Source organism: Lepidochelys kempii, chromosome 16 (assembly GCF_965140265.1).
Source record: "Lepidochelys kempii isolate rLepKem1 chromosome 16, rLepKem1.hap2, whole genome shotgun sequence".
NCBI classification, from domain to species: domain Eukaryota; kingdom Metazoa; phylum Chordata; order Testudines; family Cheloniidae; genus Lepidochelys; species Lepidochelys kempii.
The window spans coordinates 19,242,282-19,259,454 of record NC_133271.1 but is presented as its reverse complement, the minus strand read 5'-3'; the positions used below and the strand labels follow the sequence as shown (position 1 = coordinate 19,259,454).

The window sequence follows — 17,173 nt, the reverse complement described above, 5'->3', positions numbered from 1 at the left end:
CTTCCTAGTGTGCAACTGTCTCCATCCCATAATTCATATATATCCCATAAGTGTTGTGCTTTTTAAAAATGTCTTACAGACCCTCCTCGCTGTCCGCCGTCTCTGACAGAAGCACGGAGCCTGCATAGCACTGCACTATTGTCATAAGTGTTGCAAGCACAGGACTTACGATCCTCCAGTATTTGCAGAGTCGTAAGAAGAACTGAATCAGTGGGGGGAACATGACAGTTTGCTTGGAGGACTGATTGCTGAGGGTCATAGTGAGAACCAGTTCACGGTTGTTAGTGATGTTCACAGAGCCTCTGCAACCCACCTTGCCATGGAGTACATCAACAGAAAGGGCTACTTTTCTATGGTTATGCAAGTGCTGGTGGATCATCGGTGATGCTTCACCAACATCAGTGTTGGCTGGTCAGGGAAGGTGAATGATGCTCGCATCTCTAAGAACATAGGACTGTTCAGAAAGCTGTAAGCAGGGACTTCCTTTCCTGACTCATGGATTGCCATTGGTGATGTTGAAATACCAATAGTAATCCTGAGGGACACACCTACCCCTTTCTCCTCTGGTTCATGAAACCAGCCACTTTAACAACACTAAGGAAGATCAACCACCAGCCAAGCAGTTGCAGAATGACAGTTGAATGCGCTTTTGGTAGTTTGAAGGGACACTAGCATTGTTTACTCACAAGACTGGATTTCAGTGAAAAAAACATTCCAATGGTTATAGCTGCCTACTGTGTCTTGCATAATAGCTTTGAAGCAAAGGGGGGAAAATTGTTGCCAGAGTGGAGGTGGAGCAGCTGTTTGCTGAGTTTGAAAAACCAGACACAAGGGCTATTAGAAACAGGGACACTGGAACAGTTTTTATAGTGGGGGTGCTGAGATCCTTTGAACCAAACTGTATACCTTGTATATAATGAAAACCACTTCAAGCCAGGGGCAGCACACCTAGTTCCAGTACCTATGATTGAAAGAGCTCAACACAAAGCTATATAGCTCAGGGAGGCTTTGAAAGGGCTCTTTAAAGGTGAGCCACAGTAATGTGTTATGGTGTATTGTGCTCCACCCGGCTCTGCTGTTTTGGGGCATGCTAGGAATTGTGTGGTGTTTGGTGTACGTCTCTGAATATAACAGTCAGCCCGCATTTTAATTTTGCAGTGATTGCTGAACATTTATGATTACTACACTGTTTGTCACTGATCCTATGAATTGTGTCACACTGTACAGTAACAAGAAGTGGGTGCTTTCAGAACTGCTATGCACTCAACTTGATGATCACTTTAGATAAGCTATTACCAGCAGGACAGTGGGGTGGGAGGAGGTATTGTTTCATGATCTCTGTGTGTATATAAAGTCTGCTGCAGTTTCCACGGCATGCATCCGATGAAGTGAGCTGTAGCTCACGAAAGCTCATGCTCAAATAAATTGGTTAGTCTCTAAGGTGCCACAAGTACTCCTTTTCTTTTTTCAGTTGCTGTATGTGAAGCTGGGGTTGTCCTTCATGTCCCCTGGTGTGGAGTGGTAGGAGTAAGAATGTGGCCCCCAATGACCCATAGAATGTTGAGGGGTGGTTTAGGGAGGTGCTCTAATGGAGTTCTCCATGGATTGCAAAGGGAGGTGAGCCCGTGATTGTTGAACCTGTAGGCCCACAAGAGTCTGTAGCATCTCTGTTTGTTTGCTGCCAGAAAAACCCTGATGCATCTCCCTCTCCTTTTCCTGCTGGGACTCTGGGACCTGTCTGCTTTTCCTTCTCCACTCTGTCTGCAGTGTTCACCCTCTCGGCCCTTTGCTCACAATCTAATGCAGCACTGGCTTGCAGGATCTCATTGAACATGTCAGTATTCTTTCTCCTCTTCATCTGGCTGAAGTGTTTCACAGGTGTGGAGGGAGAACCTTTCAGGTTTGCAACAGCAGCAGCTGCAGAGAAAACACCCAGAAGGTAGCATTGTCCAGTATAGTCAGTGAAAAGTGAACATTAAGATTCAGAATGTCCTTTCCTTACTTCCCTAAAGTTATAAATAAGACATTTATTGAAACGTCTGCTTTGAAGTGCATGTGCATGGCACTACTCACAGTATAAACTATAGTGAGTATGGCCTACAAGGAGTGAGGAAAATGAGGAGGCAATTGCTCAGCTGTATGAAACAATGACTGTAGGGCAATGGCACTGAACACTGGCACCATTTTCCACAAGCGGTGGTGATTTTAGCTGATATCTCACTCCTGAGGGTAACAGGCACAGAGAGCATAGCTGTTGCTAGCACCTGAAGCTGCCTAGGCCTGTATGTTGCAATCCTGTGTACTGCAATGGTGCCGGCCAAAGTTATTGCTGACTGGCAAGGGAAGTGTTCTACTGTGGAGGAAGAAATAAGGCAGTCATCTCTAGAAACCTTTGGGAGAGGATTACAGGGTACTTCCATATAAGTTTTTCATTGAGATTTCTTAGGAGGATTCAAGGGACATCCCTGTGTACATAAACTGCTTCACATGCCCTCCCCCTTGCCTAACTCGGCTGGGAATGAAAAACAGATAACGATGCTACTATGAGTAAATTAATGAAAAGTCAGTAGCTGTCCTGTTAAGTTGGGGATGCCGTCAGTACATCATTGTCATTGGAAATATAAGTACACACTTACCCAAGGTTCATTCTCCTGCATTGAGCTTGCCTATGCTTGATTGCTGGAACTGACAGGACTGTGGTGAAGTCTCAAACAGGTCCTGGCTCGCAGTATAGCTGGATCCTTTGGTCACATGTCCCCCATTTTGCACCTCATCCTCACTGTTCATGCCAGGGGCCTGAGACTTGGGCTCCTTGAAGGTGTCCAGTGTGGTAGTGGAGTCTCCGCCAAGCAGGACATGTGGCTCTTTGCAAAAGCGGCAGGTCTGCAGCATGCCTCTGATATGCCTGACACAGTTCCTTTGCTTTTTCACGGCACTGCTGCTGGTCCCTCTCGTACCCCTTCTCCTGCATCCCCTGTGCAATCTGCTCTTAGATGTCTGCTTTCTACAGCTGTTCTGGAGCTGTGCTTGCACAGCTTCTTCTCTCCACAGGTCCAGAAGATCCAGTATCTCCGGACTACTCCAAGCCAGAGTTTGTACACAGTACGGTCAGCTTGGCAGTCGCACACACTAGTAGAGAGCTGCTAGGTGTGCTTGCCAAGCTGCACAGTCAGGAACATAAAAAATTCGCAGGGCTTTAAAGGGGAGGGAGGCCTTCCGGTCTCTATGACTCCTGGACAGTGATGGTCACAGTTGTGTCCAGAGCGGTAAGTGTCAGGCAGTATGGGACAGCAGCTGGAGGACTGTTAGGGTCAGCATAAGTGATACAGTGTTGACACTCATGCTGTCTTGATCTTGCTATATCTACCATGGCTTATCACTGCATTGTGAAAGAAATGTGAAAGGAACAGACTGGGTGTTGCTTTGGGTACTACATGCCTTTACTGCATCATACTTGGCAAATCTGCCTGGTTTTTGATATGGCATCAACTAAATTCTGGGCAATTGTCTTTAAAGCCAGAGATATTTCAGCATTTATGGGGAAGGTAGGATGTCCCAGATTCAGTTGCCTCCACATCTGTATGAAATTACGGTTAGGGCAGCTCCTTCAGTCAATTTTTGGTGAAACAAGCCTGATGCTGTTTGAACCCTGGAGAGAATAGCCCCTTGGTATATGCCTTCCATTTATGGCTATTACTTTTCATGGTTACTACAGAGAATAAGGGGAGAGAAGGCTGTCCTAATCCTACTGACTACAACCTTTTCAAGGAGAAGTTGGCCCTGAAAATGATGGCCAGTCCTTCGTTGCTCCTGCACAGACCAGATCTCTTGGGAGCAGATTTGGTGTTGCAATTTGTTGATTCTCTTCCTGACATCATAGCTACTGGGAGGCAAAGACTAAGAGAAAAGTTACTCCCAACAAGTAGTAAGTAACACTTAATTGAAATATAAGGAAGGCTGGACTCCTTTAGTTTCTTTTGCATCTGAAAGATTTTTCAACTACTGGTGACATCTCTGTTGGTTTTTTGAAGAAAAGTACCATTAAGCCAGGGGATAGTCATTTTAGGTTACTACTGCCACTATTGTAGGCCTTAGTGACAGCATTAAGGGATTGTCAGAGGGACTGAAGGGCGTCTACGCTTGATTTTTTTTTTTTTTGTCCATAATTTTCCACTATTGCTACCACTTTGTCAGCTCCATTAGTGGTAGCAATGATGAGAGCTCCAGTATAGACATGGGTCCAGGCAGCTCTTCGCATTTTAAGCCCCTTTTCACATCTCCCTCTGCTCAGAGGAGATCTATGTGATATAGTGCTCAAAACAGCAATGGCCACTAGCACTCCCACCATTGCTGCAACTAGGGAAGCTGGGTCAGTGCAATAAGGGGAAATCTGAGGCGTCGGGGTGGGGAAATCCTAGCATGCAGAGGCCTTTGTGTCTCCTAGGAATGTAAAGGAAGTAATGCTTTACTTTCTGGTACTAGATGTGTTATTTATAAAAGTAAGAGTTTAGTATATTAGGAAAACTTAGAAGTTGATTTCCATCTCTATCAAAAATGTGGATGCTGGAGGTTTTCTACTTCCTAAGCTCTGAATTAACTCCTTCAGGCTGTCTGTCTGTGCCAATGGTACTCAGAATGGGGAGCTTTGTGCCAAGGAGGAGTTCTGTGTATATGTTTCATGTGTTGGGTAATGCTACTTTGCATTTATAATAGAATCTTCCATCCAAGGATCTTTAAGCATTTAAAACACATTAATAAAGTTTAATCTTACAACAGTCTGATAACATCATGCCTGTTTTACAGGTAAGGAAATAGACACTTTCAAAATTGTGGAAAGGCTTATTGTAACCCTTGGCAAGTCACTTAGATCCACACTTTCAAAAAGAGGCCACTATGGTTTTTTTGGTATGTGTTTGTTTTTCTTCCCAAACTTGAGATAACTTGGGTCTGGTTTTCAGAACACCCAAAACCCCAGTTGAAGTCAGTGGAAGCTGTGTGTGCACAGCCCTTCTGAAAATTAGGCCTAATGTGTTTCAATATGGTCACCCAAAATCTGTGGCATCTTGAAAATGTGGACCTAAATGACTTGCAAAAGGTCACACCAAGTCTGTGGCAGAGTGCAGGGTAGAAAGAGCCACTTTCTTCCACTAAGATGTGTGTGACCTTCTAGGTGCCAAAGACATTTCTCTGAAGGTGGCTGACAGATGTTCATACTCTGAAAGGAATACTACTTCCAATAAGGAAGAGAGAATAGGTAGCTGAAACCGCTGTCACTTGCCATTTCCTGTCTGGTGGAAGAAATATAACTCTTTGGGCTGCAGTGGAGCACCAAGTTGCAGAAGCAAAACTCCACAAGGTGCCCACACAATTGTTCAGTATTACTGGAGTAATTGTTGGTTGTTAATACATGTGATTTACCTTGTAGTGAATGTGCCAAAGAAACTAATGTGGGTAGCCACATTAATGTAATTGAATTTTTTACCTCTCTTTTGTGATGGTCACTGCTGATAAGCAAAAGATAAATGGTTTTTATTTATTCCATTAATAATTAAGTACAGAAGGCAAGAAGGCTTAATCTCTTAAATTGGTACGCTGATGAATCAATGCTTCCTCTGCTCCTTTTAAGATTTTCTCAGTATTTACTAGTTGTATAGTGTGAGAAAATAAGAAGGGCTCCCTTTTAAATGAAGAACTAAAATGTCTGTGGCTCAGATGGAAGATGCTTAAGTGGTAATTAGGTTATTGAGAAGTGCCTGGATGTTCCTTGGTACTGCAGGACGGCTGATGCATGAAAAATCAAAGGCATATCAGTTACTTTGCAATCCAGTAAAAGTAATCATTTAGGATTTCCCTTTGTTTTTAACTGTGACATAGTAATTTAAAACTGACTGAGTCTCTAAACTAAATCTCCTCTGGGGATATCTGAGTGAAGGACTAGTTAAATGGGGTGTTTGTGTGATTTCGGAATCATTTTGTTGTGAATAAGATAGTACAGGTCATTTGAGTGTTTAGGGGTTTTGTGCTTTTTGGATGCTGCTTCAGTGAGCTGAACACTGTGATATGTGCAGATTTAGTATTTATCAACTTGGGTTTGGCCCTGCGAAGCATTCTCTCTTCCCCTCTATTCCTTTGATTCCAATAAAGCGGAGCACATATTGTCTTGCATCAGATATGTTCGTGTTAGTTGGTGAGGGATGACAAGGTCATGTGCTTGTAGGGTAAAGAAAGGAAAAAATCACATACTTGAGCTTCCCCCCCAAGGTATTAAAAGTTGCAATGATATACATGGTTTCATTTCCATTCATGTAGGTATGCATGTGATGCTACAGTGCTGCTTCTGAAATTGGTACTATTACATTATTAATATTACTGATCATATCAAGAAAGTGTCTTGCATTTAATATAGGAAGAAGAAGGTTCACTTGCCCCATATGAAAAACTCAAATTGGATCTAAAGATGCCATAAAAATTTTAAAGGGACAAGGTCAGATTGAAAATAATGTATTTTTAAAATACAAATTCTCTTACCTGTATTACTAAAATCATTTTAGCCTGTTAAAAGTGAGGCGGTTTTAAACATTTGGATTACTTATGATTTTTACCACTGCATGCTGTTTGTCCAAGCTGAGAAAAGTAAAGAAAGTAAACAAAGGTAATGGACTGTTTCTAGCCATTTTCATTTCTTAGCTTCTTTGCACTAATAGGAAATTCGGTGCTTGCCTTCTAAACACGATAGAGAAATATTTACTTCCAAAAAGTTTTTGTCTCTTTTTTAAGCTATGAAGATTTTTATGTACGGAACCATGCTGAAATGGTAAAGCACAGTAAGTTGATATAAAATTGATTGATAATCTTACCAGTATATCATCTTGCTTCTTTGCCACTTTAGTTAGTTTTCACTTTTTAAACTTAAAATTGAAACTCTGTTAAATTCCATTATTAAAAGTTATATCAAAAACAAAAGTTGCAAAGAAGTTAGGAGATCAGGAGTCAAGGTTGGACATGCAACCTTAAATTGGCCCCCTGTTAGGTACATGTTAAATGTCTTTAAAAACATGATTACAAGGTATATTTTGCCCACTGTATCTCTCCCTCATTCAGTACACAGGAATGGACAATGCTCGATGAATGAGTAGCTATTCAATATTTTGTTTTCATCATTCAGTGTGTTACCACATGCCTTATTTAGACACATGCATATCAGCCAAACACTGCACTGAACACAGAATTATTAATTTACATAATCTTCCTTTCCTAATTTCTTCATGGTCTTTTTTTATAGTGCTTATCACAGTAGCATATAAGTGCTAGAAACAAGGAAACTGGCTGTATAAGAGGGGGAGAGACACTCCCATGATTTGGAAAAGGGATGTGTAGTTGGTGGTGGTCTTGGACTATGACTAATGCTCAAAAGTGGTGAGGAAACTGAGGCAGGGAAATGCATATAGGTGTTTTGCAGTGTGGATTTGATTTAAATCATGATTTACATCACTAGTCAGGAAGACTCGATTTAATCATGGATTTCTACATAAAAATGCATTCTTGTTGGTTGTTATAACCTTAATACATATTCTTCACAACTCAGAGATAGATGTAGGTTTCATTTTGAGAAGGTTCACACTATAGTGATTTTTTAAGTGATTTATTTTGAAAACTTTTCAGATTAGTTTTACAGCTATATCAGAAAATGAATGATTGTTTGGTTATTTCATTTACCAAAGGTAATTGAAGCAGATAGTTCACCTCCCAATGACTTCATAAATATCTCCTATTCAACAGGTTATTAATTAATATTTGGAGGATTTTCTTGCCATGCTGTATTAGGAGGAGAACATCACCAGACAGACGTTTAAATTGTTTTATTTAACTAAAACAACGTTATATATTCTGGATTTTTTTTTCAACAGCAAACATAATATTTTAACAAAACAACATATGAATTTTTTGAATTTAGTTAAACAAGTATTTTAAAATCAGGTTTGTTTTTGTTAAATCTTGTTTTTAACTAAAATAGTTAGATAAAATATTTTTTTTAAAAACCCAAAAAGTAAATTGACTATATCAGCCAGGTCAACATGAGAAACTTAAAATATTGGCTTCTGCAGCTAGCTCAGTTGTCTTCACCTTCATTTTCCTGTTTGTTCATAATCTGGAAAAGAAAAACAAGCTTTCCTGCTTTTTCAGGTCCCAAACGATTTCTCAATTTGGAATGAATTAGTCCAAAGGAAGAAAATATTCTTTCTACACGGGCAGAAGAAGCTACTGCTGTTAAAAGTGAGATTATCTCTTCAACAGTCTCTGAATCCAAGTGCTTAAGTGACTTCCACTAGTTCACTGGTGTGACTTTCTTTAAAACATCATCAGCAAACATCTATTTCTTGAGTGGTTCACCCTTAGCACTGAAGTTTATTATAGTTGGCATTATGGGGGGATGACTGCTGGATGTCCATGTCATAGCCAGCTCTTCTTCTTCAGCAGTTAAGGTTTGACCCTGGTGCTGAGTATTGAGAGTATCTGCAAGAAAATGAGCTGGAGATAGTGCTTGTCCCATTCGTTTTTTTAATGCTTGTAATTTAACTCCGTCGTTGCATATTTCTCTTTTTAAGATATTACTCAGTTCCTTCCAGATTTCAACAGCATCAGCAGTAAACCAGCTATTTCCCTGCATTTTGTTCAAGGCTACAGAAATAGGCTTCAGGGGACTCAGCATGTGTTCAGCGTTTCTCTTAAGCCCAATGTTGAGAACTTTGGCTGTGACAGTGCCATCTATTTTTTTTCATGATTTTGTTCACGAACTGTCATCAGATTAGGCCAGTTCTTGATCTAGTGCGCAAAACAAGTCCACGACTGAGTTCCATTGCACGTCTTGTGGGAGAGTTAGCTTGGTTCCTCCCACTTTTTTCAGAGCAACTGCTGCAAAGTGGTTGTTATGGAAGTATTTTGCAATTTCAACATTAGTCTTTATCTCTGGAACACTGAAGTCTTTGGCTAGGAGGTGTATCAAATGAGTACTGCAACCATATGTTGTTAGCTTGGGACTCTCTTCTAAATAAATTCTTCTAATCTTGGGTACATTTGCAGCATTGTCTGTGACCAAGCTGCGTACTAGACATTTTGAATTTTTTTTCCACAGTTTGTTATAGCTTTTACTGCTACTTCATGTAAGTATTCTGCTGTGTGTGCATTTCCTGATGTATCAGTTGTTTCTGTAAGGAAGACATTCCCTTCTTTTGTTGTCACACAAACACATACAACAGGATAATTGTGGACATTGTGCAACCCATCAAGACTCAGGTTAACAATGTCACCCTCTAGACCTTTTGCATACTGCTCAATTTCTCTTTCATTTGCTTGCGACATCTGCTCTGTTGGGTGGACTGTATCCTGGTCTTAATGACTGAACCAGGTTAATGAAGTGTGGGTTCTCAATCATACGGAAAGGAGAATTTATTGCATAAACAAACCGGGCAATTTTTTTCATCAATTACCTCTTTTTGTAATCTGATGGTTCTTATCACAAATTTACCTATGGTTGTTTCTGGATGACGGATTTTTTTTTTTTCTTTTTGCTACAGGTGATTTACTGTGGCTATGTGACCTACATGATGTGACTGAAACACTATCATTGGCAAATAACTCTGAAACTATAGAAAATGGTGGTGATCTTGATGGTGGATAGCCTTCAGAATCCTGTATGTTGAGGATGGATTTTCCTATTATTTAATTATTATTACCGTACTGCTCATTTAGTATTACTCATTGCATTCGCTGACACTCAGTACTACTTTAAGGTGAAATTGTAAAAGGAAGATCTGCCTATTTCAGCTATTTATTTTATCACAACTGCATCTAAAATGATAGAACCATAGAGTAACAACTATATTTTTTGCTCAAACATGAGAATTCAAGAATAGTCTAAAAGGAAGACAGGCTGTCCTTAAGAAAGAAGTATGAAATAAAAAAGTTTACCAACCTGAAGATCCTGCATGTTCAGACATGTTCTTTTCATCATCTTCAATGCAGCTTCCTCCTGAAAAGGAACACTTCTCATGATGTTGTTTCATTCGGGCAGCCAGGCCTTGCATTTGTTGCGCTGTTTGCATTTTGCACTCATGTCTGTCTTACCCACAGGTAGAGGAACTTCATTAAAATATTCCCAAACTGGGTCTCTTTTACAGCCTGCTGCCGTTATAGGTTTTCCCTTCTAGTGAGAGAATGGCATGGTAGATCTCAAATCAATGAAGGCTATGCTCGGAAAGACCTCAAGACTTCTGGAATATGCTGCTCAAACGTTTCACTTTTGATTTCTACTGTTTGTCCCTCCCTTCTCACATTTATCTCCAGACTTCTTCTCCTTGTGCAGATCTGTTCCGCCCCCAATGATCTTCTGTTCATTGAACTTTTTGAAATTTAGCACTTTTAGAGAGAGGTAAGGGGTTGACTCTGTGTATACACATTTGCAGAGGGACAATAGGGTTGAGGTCTGTTATTTCTCACCTATTTATTTATTTATTTATTTAAAACCATTTTTACTGTTAACAAGCATGTTATCTCTGGAGACACAAATCCACACTTTGAGAACTGCAAAACTAAGCATCTCTGAGGTATCTTCAAGACTGAGCACTGAGTCCTATTGGGTAGATAGAAAGATGAACCTAAATAATCTATACAGAAGCCCCTAGAACCCCATAAAATGGGGTCCGTAATCCATGAATTATTGGAACTCATTTACAAACATTTCCTTAAACATTACATGAATATATTGTCTCATAATATAGAATTAGAATTTGTAATTCCTATTCCATGATGAGATAGCTTTGAGATACATTATATCTTAATTAAAATGATCTTTAGATAGGTTTTTTCCTCAAAAAGCATTTTATCAAAAAAATCCGATTTCTTTAAAATTTTTTTTTTAAATAATTGGTTTTTATCCACCCTGGTGTTTTGTCTAGGTCTGTATGTGTCTATATTTGGAGGGGATCACCCATGTGCCTTTTGTTGTCCCTGAAAAAATTCACCAAAATTTGAACGGCAACCTTAAGTTGGCTCCTTTGTGCATTTTAATAATCTTTAATTGCATGATCCCATACTATGTTATCCACACAATCCCTGCCTCATTCAGTGCACAGGATGGACCTTGCTCTGCCCATAAGTCGAGGTTGTGTTGTAAATGAAGCTGCTGTCTGTAGGACCCCTTTTTCATTTGTTTGCTGAAGTTGGAAGGTATGTAGTGAATGAGGTGGAGAACTGGAAGAAGAAAGGTTTGTTTCATGGTTAAGGCAGTTGAATGCCAATCTGGAGAACTGGATTCTATCCATGCCTCTGCCATAGAGTTCCTATGTGATGCTGGGCAAGTCATGTAAACAAAAATTTTCATTGGTGTCCACTGTGTGTTGCTCATTTCTGGCTACCCAACTTGAGACATCTATGGAGAAGTGCTGAGTAGCTTGTAACTGCAGCTAAAGTCAGTGGGAGCTCTGGTCTGAATTTATGAAGTTCTATACAATGCTAAATATTCTGAAAAATCTGGTCCTAGGCATCTCAGATTGGGCACCTGAAATTAGAGGATACTTTTGACAATTTTGGCTTTAATCTCCATGCGTCAATTCCCCATCTGTTAAATTGGGAGGAACTAAGATACTGTGATGCGTATTGACAGGTTTCAGAGTAACAGCCGTGTTAGTCTGTATTCGCAAAAAGAAAAGGAGTACTTGTGGCACCTTAGAGACTAACCAATATTTGAGCATAAGCTTTCGTGAGCTACAGCTCACTTCATTGGAGCTGTAGCTCACGAAAGCTTATGCTCAAATAAATTGGTTAGTCTCTAAGGTGCCACAAGTACTCCTTTTCTTTTTGTGATGCGTATGACATTGCAGGGAATTTGTCTGTACAATTTATGAATTCTGGTTAATATTGTGAAGTTGTTGTTATGAAATGCTATGTCTCTGTGTACCCACCAGGGCTGACAAGGCTTTAAGCATGTCCTTTGCAGACAGGGTACTATGGTGGGTCATTAATGACTGCCTGTTCAGGGTGAAGCACCTTGGGACAGTGGGTTAGCTGGTTGGGGCCTAGAAGTAGCTACTTCTTCCCACTTGTCCTGCAGACAGTGGGGAATGGAGAGTGGAAAGAAGGAAAAAAAAAAATAAAGGTGACAAAGCAGGTATTTAGAAAGGATTCATGGGAAAGACTCAGGGAACCACCCAAGAAGCATTGGGTAGGACAGGGGAAGGCAGGAGACAGAGCAGCCAAGGTGAGAGAAGGAGAGCTAGGAAGAGAAGGCTCCATATTTGAGAAGATAAGTGATGCCCTACAGCAGAAGCAAGGTAGATTAAAAAAAAACAATTAGAAACAAAGATTTTTTTAATTTAAATTAGATATTTTAATTACAATTTTTCTTTTTTAAAAATAAACCTATTAAATTTAAATTTGAAATTAGTAAGACTTAACATAGGTTGTAAAGTTTACTGTAATCTATTAAAATAATTTAAATAATGAAAATAATATTTTTTGTAGTACATATTTGCTGCTGAAGTTTTAAACAAAGTCACACCAGTTCAGAGATGTGAAACTCACTTATTAAACACTGGAAACAGAATTTGTTAAAATGCTAAACCAGCTTTTGACAGCAGTAGCCACTTCTGTAGGTTCAGAAAGAATATTGTATTCATTTCAGTTTATTCAACTAGTTCAGTTCAGTGACAGTTTCATTCAAAGTTAAGAAACCAGTTGGGAGTTGAAAAAGTAGGACTAAATAACTCCTGCTTGCTTGGATGCATGGGCAACCTTTAATGCTTGACTTTGCAACCTTAGTATTCTTTTAATGTAACTTTTTTTTAAAAAATGTAATTGACAATATATGTTATGAAATGAGTAAATCACTCTCCCTCTGTATGTTGGTCTCCAAATCTGAAACTTTTATTGAGACAGCAAAAAATCACAGATGTCACTGCAAAGAGTATGTTATAAATATCTAGATAAATATAGTAAAAAGCTTTTTTTGGATCATGTTTCTTTCTCTTGGTGGTGGGGAAGGGGTAAATAAAATAATTGATGTGTGCACTGTTAGCTGTCACCCAGGTTTCATGTGTGGTATCTCTCCTTTGGCATGCATATAGCAGCAGCACATTTAGCACCTCGCCCACAGCATCCACCTCCTGATAGCAAAACTTGCCAATAGAAAAGCATTCAGCACTTCATTATTTCTACAACCTGAGTGCATTTGCAAATTAATTGATGTGTGGGAGGAAAGGCATCTGCTTTGTAAAAACCTTTAACTATTGCAGTAAAACTAGAAATAAAATTGGTTGTCTATAGTATGCTGATATGTGGTTACAGGTAGTGTGGCCTCCAGGATAATTTTAGGTTTCAGAGTAGCAGCTGTGTTAGTCTGTATTCGCAAAAAGAAAAGGAATACTTGTGGCACCTCAGAGACTAACCAATGTATTAGTCTGTGAGGTGCCACAAGAACTCCTTTTCTCCAGGATAATGGGGCAACTTGATGCCTTTTTCTCCAGTCATTACTGACTTGGGTGCTCACTTTCTTTAATACTGCATTCTGTCATTTGAAACACACATTGTTTGCTAAATAGAAACCTTGAAAGCAAATGGCAGACTAGATATAACACACTTTTTTTTCAGAGTAGCAGCCGTGTTAGTCTGTATCCGCAAAAAGAAAAGGAGTACTTGTGGCACCTATAAATTTGTTAGTCTCTACGGTGCCACGAGTACTCCCTTTTTTTTTTTGTATAGCTAGTGGTTTCTTATATGTTGCTTACTCAGCACTAAGCCAGATTTTCATTAGACCTATGAATGACTCCTAATTTTAAAGGCTCCTAATCTTGTGGGTTAATTGTGTTACCCTATAATACCATTATAATTTCCCATGGAAAATAATATAAAGCATGTTCCATTTGTGTACTCATAAAAATCATTAGTACTTGCAGAAAGTCTTGAATAGTAGAGGGAAAAAACAAACTGTTCTGATTCCCTCCCACAAAAGGTGGTGGTGACTGTCTTCTATTTCTGTTTGTTTAGTGTCTTGAACTATACCCATTGCAATGGTATCTGAGCTCTTTACATATAAGATACTGGTAACTTCAGTCAACTAGTGAATGAATATTGAGTAAGCACTTCTTAGCTTAAATTGTACTCTACTGTATTTCCTCACTCTTTCTAGCTTCTCTGATCAGTTAATTCACCCAAGTGTTGCAGATAAGGGTAAGAATATGTGATCTCTTCTCAGAAGTAAGGATTACGTAATCCATAGCTGTTACTCATTATGCTGTGGTAAAAGAAATCTGTGCAATGAAAGAGGTTTTGCAAAGCAAATGGCTTTATTACACCAGTTCAGACTACTGTACTTTTTGGATTTGGTTGTAAAACATCTGTGCTTTTTGCACTCCCTAGTCTGAGTGTGATATTTTAACAGATGGACAGCTAATTTTTTTATAATCCAGTCCCGTCCTTTCAAATGAGGAGAAGAGATTCTTATTTGTTTAACTTGCTGCTGTTAAGAAAACCTCATCTATATAAAGTAGCATGTTGTGCACTTAGGTCTTGGGATTTGAGAATTTAATACAGCTATGCAGTTAAGCACTGGAGTTTTTTTTCACAATCACGATTTCGTACTATAATCTTTCTGCAAGTGTAATGTCAGCTATGCTTGCACACTTATTTCAAACCTCATTAAAGCATCATTTCCTTGTTTAGTTTTTAGATTTGTGTGCTTAATCATGGAGCAGGCACGTTGTTCAAACCTGTTTATTTTTGTTTGGGGGCACATATTAACTTGTTTCCTTTTTCTTTTGTCATCCTGAGTTATCAGGATTCTTATTAAATATCCTAACTTTTCAATTAAGAGTTATTTCCAAATTTAATTAACCCCGAATGGAAGGTAGGAACTGCCTTTTCACTTACGTTCAGGTTTCCTGGTCACACTTTTATATGTTCCATCCTCTGACTATTACAGAGTTTGTAAATAGTTTTGAAATGCCAGTTTGTGATATATGGGCCTCTTTAACATTTCTTTGATTTATGTGCAGCCCGGTGGGGAAAAAGCAAAGGAAGCAAATTATGCTGGGAAAAATGTTACCAAGCTTCACTTTTTTCAGTTTTAGTTAAAAACTACACTTTTATCAATCAAACCTGATGGATTTTGTTTTCCTTTCTAAAAGCATTCATAACTTAACTCTTTGAAGGCTTGAGAAATTTTTGGCCAAGATTTTCAAAAGTGACTACTGATATTTTGGGTGCCCAATTTTGAGGCACCTTTGAATGGCCTATCTTTTAGAGCTGGGTTCTTAGCACTTTTTGAAAATAAAGGCCCTTTATGTCATTTCAGTTAGGGCCTCTAAAAATTGAGGCACCCCAAATCACTGTGTACTCCTGAGTATCTTGGCCACATGTTTCTCCCAGTGTGTACAGTCTAGATTAGTTTTGCACAGACTTTATTGTATAAAAGTAAATTTTAATCCTCAGAAGTTTAGATTGAAAATGGATTAAAATGAGTTTTCATTAGAATGTATCCAAATAATGAGTTTTGCAGTTTTATAATCTGTTCTCTCGAATTCTAGTCATTAATGTCCTAATTAAGTGCAAAGCATTACTTTTTCTCATGTCGGAAGGCCTGTTTCAGTGCAAAGGTACAACATATCCTGGAATTCGTGAAAGTCAGTCTTGCTGTCGGCTTGAAAGTCTGCATAAAAACGGATTGATATCAGCCATGACCAGCACCATGGACTCAGCATGAAGAAAAATGATCTCATGGCACAAAGATATAAAAAGATTCACCTGCATGGCATTGTTCTTACATATAACCAGATGAATCCTGGAGTTGTGAACTCTCTCCAGTAAGTCACAGTTCTACACTTTACTTGCTGATAAATGGATGTGGATGCTGAATCCAGCTTTTATTCCTGAAGTCATCTTAATTTTTCATGAATTTCAAGAGATTGTATTGCCATTATTATGTCCCAGGCTGTCTCATCCAAAGGAAGAAGCATGGAACACATTGGAAGTGAGAAGGACACTTAAAATATACAAGGTAACCCATAAGTAGGGCAACGATTTTGTCACTGAGGTCAAGGAAACCATGAGTAGCAGAGACCTCCATGACTTGTGTCCCCCGCCCGTGACCTGTCCATGGCTTTTACTAATAATATGCATAAGAAAAATTTAGCCTTACCCATAAGTCTAAGGAACTCTGCCATCAAATGTAAGAAAGCATCAACATCTTTTCATCTCAAGATGAATGTCTCTGGAGTATAGAAGCTATAAAGCAGAGCTGTTTGGAGCATGTTTTCTGAAACTAGTAGAGGTGTCTTAGGGAGAGGCAGAGAAATTTGTGCTCCATATGAAAAAATATGCTGGGCAGCCACGTGGTCATCCATATGCGTGTTTGGCCAAAGGGTGCTACACTCAATAGTACTTCAGTGAACTCCAACATATTCTCTCTAAATATTCATGTACATAGGTTGCATCCTAATAACCTGTTTATTATTTCCACTCTGAAGTAAAGACTGATGATGATCCCATTATAGGACCTGTCCGTATTGAAGAATAAAAAAAGTAATGTTTACCTGAAAATTTCATTTACTCAAGAAGTGGAAGTCTACAAATGTAACCTATAGTGATATAAGTGAATCCAGAAAAAAACAGGTTTCAGAGTAACAGCCGTGTTAGTCTGTATTCGCAAAAAGAAAAGGAGTACTTGTGGCACCTTAGAGACTAACCAATTTATTAGAGTATAAGCTTTCGTGAGCTACAGCTCACTTCATCAGATGCATATCGTGGAAACTGCAGCAGACTTTATATATACACAGAGAATATGAAACAATACCTCCTCCCACCCCACTGTCCTGCTGGTAATAGCTTATCTAAAGTGATCATCAGGTGGGCCATTTCCAGCACAAATCCAGGTTTTCTCACCCTCCACCCCCCCACACAAATTCACTCTCCTGCTGGTGATAGCCCATCCAAAGTGACAACTCTTTACACAATGTGCATGACAATCAAGTTGGGCTATTTCCTGCACAAATCCAGGTTTTCTCACATCCCCCCCACCCCCATACACACACAAACTCACTATCCTGCTGGTAATAGCTCATCCAAACTGACCACTCTTCAAGTTTAAATCCAAGTTAAACCAGAACATCTGGGGGGGGGGGTA

The 17,173-nt window shown here is 39.3% G+C and overlaps 1 protein-coding gene across 2 annotated transcripts in view; it reads left to right on the top strand.

Moving 5' to 3' along the window:
- Positions 1-17,173, top strand: part of MED27 (mediator complex subunit 27) — a 182,250-nt gene that overhangs the window by 39,419 nt on the left and 125,658 nt on the right. Inside the window, exons 1-2 of one of the 2 annotated variants that reach the window (XM_073314821.1) lie at positions 15,465-15,854; positions 15,982-16,048. The exons of the other annotated variant lie outside the window; for it this stretch is intronic. Coding sequence (XP_073170922.1) covers positions 15,751-15,854; positions 15,982-16,048 — 171 coding nt within the window. The 5' untranslated portion in view covers positions 15,465-15,750. Of the gene's footprint in view, positions 1-15,464; positions 15,855-15,981; positions 16,049-17,173 lie in introns of those variants that run through there. 2 annotated transcript variants of the gene reach the window in all.